This window comes from Egretta garzetta, unplaced genomic scaffold (assembly GCF_000687185.1).
Source record: "Egretta garzetta isolate BGI_Z169 unplaced genomic scaffold, ASM68718v1 scaffold292, whole genome shotgun sequence".
NCBI lineage: Eukaryota > Metazoa > Chordata > Aves > Pelecaniformes > Ardeidae > Egretta > Egretta garzetta.
The window spans coordinates 1,392,676-1,397,605 of record NW_009258789.1 but is presented as its reverse complement, the minus strand read 5'-3'; the positions used below and the strand labels follow the sequence as shown (position 1 = coordinate 1,397,605).

The window sequence follows — 4,930 nt, the reverse complement described above, 5'->3', positions numbered from 1 at the left end:
AAAAAAAAAAAAAGAACAAACCAACAAAAAAAGAAAAGAAAAAACAACCAAAAAAACCCCACCAAAAAACCCCATCAATATGATCAGCCCAAAAAGTAATAAATAGAGGAGCTTACAAAATTAGGTGAAGAAAAGATGACAACTACCAGGGAAACATTAGAATGAGTAGGAATCACTTCGGCAATAACATGTTTGTATGGGTTATTGAAATGTAGAGCAAGGTGAGCACCAAGTGAAAACATGGTAGCAAAGACGATGTACCACTAGGGAAAAAGACCACATCCCATGCTCCAGCAGACATCCACTGCTGGAATACGCAGGAGTTCTGGCTCCAGACAACCAGGAAGACGGGGCTAGGAAAAGGGGTCCTCACTAAAGAGGAAAAGTCATTATGGAAGGAACATTCATTCTGAGATGCACAGAGTATTGCTTTTCAACAGTTTTTGATGCTAAACAATGTGATAATAAATATATCCTTTAAACTATGAGAACGTAGCATACCATTGATATGGGCACCTGGTTTTACCCATTCTCCAAATAAAATGGGTGTTGTTGCCATAGTGACTGTTATAATCACATCAGCCCCAGTAACTGCCTCCTGAGCAGAAGAACAGACCTGCACTGGACCATTAACTGAATTAGCAAACTTCACCGCTCTCTCTTTGGTGCGATTCCATATCCTGACCTTCAAGGAAAAAACAAACAAACAAACAGAAACAGATCAGCTTAGAGAATTTCTCCTTGCTGAAACAGAACACTTTCAGTTTTCAGTAGATAATTACATATATCCTAAACATGTGTTTTTTCCCCTTTAACATTCTCATCATACAAGTGACTAAATTTCATGTGTGTGCAGCTACATTTGAACAACTGTTTTGTGATGCCAGAATAATCGCTCCTTGTAGAGCTGTATTTATAAAATACAAATATTTCTAATAAATATATTTAAAGGAAAGTCACAGAAAGCTCATCCAAGTACAGCTTACACAGTAGGATTTTCTCAGAGAGAAAAAGCCATCTGAAACTTGACTATGTTTCTAACTTTCCCCCCACACTTTTTTTGTTTAAAGACCAACATTTGAGCAAGAAATTCTACAGCTGTTCAGGGAATTCTTGGGTTCTGTAAAAACAGAATCAAAATATGATCAATCCCTTAACTTCATTGGCTGTAGCATGGTTTATTTATAGTAAGTGCTCCTCAAACATAATAGAGAAAAATAGATGTAGCCTGTTAAGATGTGTCCATTACCTCTTTAAATGTGAACAGCTCCATGAAGATATCATAATGGCTATATGCTTGAACACCAGCTCCCAAAATGCATAGCACTTCTGCAAAAGCTGGCATTAACAACTAAACAGTATCAAATATAACAAAAAAGAATATGTAAGGACAATATATTAACAGATATGACAAATATCTATCAAAACACTACAAAAGAAAGTAGCATCCTTAGTCCTTTTAAACAAAAAACCGTGGGTTTATGCAAAAGCTAGTGTTAATTCATATTAATAGAAAACAATATTTAATTACCAATATACATCTCTCTATATAAAATTTTTGAAAATGCAAAAGGTAGTGTCAATAGCACCAAAGTACCTCTTGGCTGGATTCCAATTTCAAATTGTCCGACTCCTGAAATTCGGACTTAACATGCAGAAGCATGAGCCAATGCAAATTCTGGGGCCCCAGCACACTCTAATATTAGTACAATGTATGACACCTAAGTGACTAATTAAGTATAAAAACATAGTGTTTATGTTCTGCACTGGCTGAAAACAGGGTTCATAATACCTGAAGCTATCAGTACTGAAAGTGGTAGCTGTGTGGGTAAACTGGTCCTGGTAGCCCCAAACTAAACCTTTTTCAATTCACTGAAGCCATAAATCATTCCGCAAGCAGATCTCTGCATTCGAAGAGCCATGATACATATGCATCAGGTATTGTGAAAATAGGGATGGTTCAACAAATAGGGACAAATATTAGAATTCAGTTCTACGATTGTTTTTGGTTTTCTGGTTTAGTTCTTGCCTGTGATTCACCACTACTTGGCAAAGGTGAAGAGAGGGCTGCTGGAGTGCAGCCCAAAGCTATCCTCATGTCTTGTTTATGCATTTGCTGTGGCCACTCACTTCTGTATAAAAAGCTTTAGAATTGTCTAGGCTCTCAATGCTTATTCTGCTGCAAATAAACTGGAAAAAAAAAATCTCATTGATCCCATTTTTCAGTAGCAAGAACACTTTTTAATGTTCCTTTCAAAGACTCTGAAGCACTGATTTCAAAGGTTCCATGCATAAAAGCATGGGTCTTTGAAAAGCAAATGCCATAAGGAGGACAAGATGACAACTATGAGCTAAACACAAACACTCCTGAATATTTCCCAAAACAGCAGATGACAATGAAGGATCTGAAGTCCCTTCAGCAGCCAAGCTCCTCTGAGGCCAGCAGAGCCTTGTCTGTGTAAAAACTGTCAGAACTGCCCAAGTATAGAGTGGCTGAGATGAATGAGGTCCTATAACCTCATGTCCAAGGAATCCATTGTAAGTTGTTCTGTCCCTTCGACCAGGGGAAGCTCTTGGGGGCAGGTTCTTCACTCCAGTTTTATGTCAGTTTAGGTCTATTGCCATGGACAGAGTTACACTGGCATGCAGACTGCCACTAACAAAGTGGTGAGATCAGCCTTCAGCCTGATGCAAACCTGATGGGTGAAAAACAGAGCTCTGGCCCTCTTTTTATTGCCTCATCCTCCGAGGTGAAGACTAAAACCCTGCTGTGCAATGGACAGTGACTTGCTTTCCTCCCACTATTAGCAGCCCAGACAAACATAGTTTAAAAGAGAATTCAAAATCAACAATTTCCAACTGAAACTGAAATGATGTAAAGCAACATACAGCAAGATACACCTCACCTCTCCTCACACACTGAAGTTTAAGGTTGTAGTCAGGGACAGTCATCTGGACACCTTCCAGTGACACTGGAGAAACTGACAGCCAGCCAGCCACCTCTGGACAAGTCACCCATCTAGCCTGGGCATCATCTATTCTTAAGAGGACCCACATTGCCCGCTGGGAATGTGTCTTTTTCCCATTTCTCCAGGTCCAGTAAAACCCTCTGTCCCAGCCCAACAGCAGAAAACATACATCTAAACAGAACACCACAGCTGCATCACCCAAAGCCATAAAGGAACATGTTAAAACAAACACAAAATAAAGAAAATCAGAGGAAAACAGCTCAGTAAATTCCCAGAAGAGTGTGCAGAATGAGCCACAAAAACATAGCTCAGATTCCTTCTCCAATCACACATAAAATATTAAAGCCAGACACAACTCACTCAAAACAGAAAACTCTGCTTTTAAGTTTTCCTTGAAGATACATATGTTATCATACATCTAATTTAAAGTTTTATTTGATGAAAGTAATTTACACCATTCCTTCTAGTTATTTTGTATATAACACCACTGAATCTGTCCCAATTTAGGAAACAGAAGACATACCTTGGTAGCAATGGCAGAAACTGCAGCTGTTCGTTTTGCTGTAATCACACTGCCATCTAGGACCTTAAAAAAAAAATTCAAACAGACTGAAATGAACACTGAAAATATGAGTAAATATCAAAGATGTTCATCTGATTTGTAAATTATGTGATGTTACAGGGCACAGACAAAAGTATAAAAGTTGGTATTTACTATTATAGCAACCACAAACCATATAAAATCACGTTTAAACTGGGCAGATTTACCACCTATTCCAGTTCTTATATGTCATTCCAACAGCACAAATGGACTGAAAACTGGTCAGAGCTGAGCCATCCCTAACTCAGGCAGCTCTTCAGGCACCGCACTTCCCCGGCTCTCCCACGCAGGGAACAGATCGACAGAAGTGCAATACTCTGCACTCCGGTAAGTCCAGAGGACAGGTACAAAACGGCAGCGGTTCATGAGTCCTGCACTGCCTTGGCCTGTACAAAGAGATGTCAGGGAACCCTGCAATTCCTTTAACACTTATTGTAGACAGCGGGGCACTCCTGCCTCCATGTCCCTTAGCTACTGCGTACAAATTAATTACAGGGCTTAAACAGCTGACATGCTTTCTGGTACGGGTTAGGAGTAAAAGCCCAATACAGTTTTCTTGACCAGTTTTGGGCCTTTAATAAGCATTACTAAAGTGTCATGAAAATGGTAAATACTCTTAAAAAAAAAAACTTAAATTCTCTACATGGACAAAAAAAAAAAAATCAGACTCTGAATACTATTCCCTGTTATATCCATTATAAGTCTCTTGCGATTTAACTTAAGATCGTTTAAGATCAATTCTTTATTCAGCAAAGGGTCGGGGTTTTTTTCCCTTTCAAATACAAGGAAAACTTTTCCTGACAATTTCTCTCTTCCAGTCACTCTGTGAGCCATCATACTCCCTTCAGATCACAAGCAGCAGTAAAGAGCAGACAGAGTCCATGTATGAAAGGTGTAAGGCTTTAGACCAAATCCTCATTTGGCACAAACACTTTTTCATTGATGATGTAGGTAAACTCAGGACAATTTACGTCAATGCCAGCTTCTGAGAATCAGAAGGGAGAACTGGCAGAGCACGAACAGAGAAGGCAGAAACACGCATTAAACTCACAGCTTTTAAAGAACCATTTCTGGGGTCAAATAAGAGGACAGTCGCTTGGTGAGAAGGGACGGAGGAATCCTTCTTGTGCTCATAGAAAGTCACCAATTTGGTTGTGAGAGCATCGTCTGCAGCACTGTACGCAGGCATGACTCCCAGGAACCTTGGAAGGGAATTGCTTGCGTTACTTTTGTACCTTTCGCACGGGAGCCTACAGCCACCGGCCTGGTTAACATCACACGGTTACTGGCCGGTTAATCAGTGACCCGGCACCAAGGACCTCTGCTGATGCGCTCACTCCTTCCACCCCGTCCCCTCCCC

General features: G+C 40.1%; 1 protein-coding gene across 1 annotated transcript in view; it reads right to left on the bottom strand.

Annotated features, from left to right (window-relative positions):
* Positions 1-4,930, bottom strand: part of CRYM (crystallin mu) — an 11,372-nt gene that overhangs the window by 5,836 nt on the left and 606 nt on the right. Inside the window, exons 2-5 of the mRNA XM_009649515.2 lie at positions 4,622-4,834; positions 3,493-3,555; positions 1,250-1,351; positions 502-685 (exon numbers count right to left, since the gene is read on the bottom strand). Coding sequence (XP_009647810.2) covers positions 502-685; positions 1,250-1,351; positions 3,493-3,555; positions 4,622-4,834 — 562 coding nt within the window. The remainder of the gene's footprint in view (positions 1-501; positions 686-1,249; positions 1,352-3,492; positions 3,556-4,621; positions 4,835-4,930) is intronic.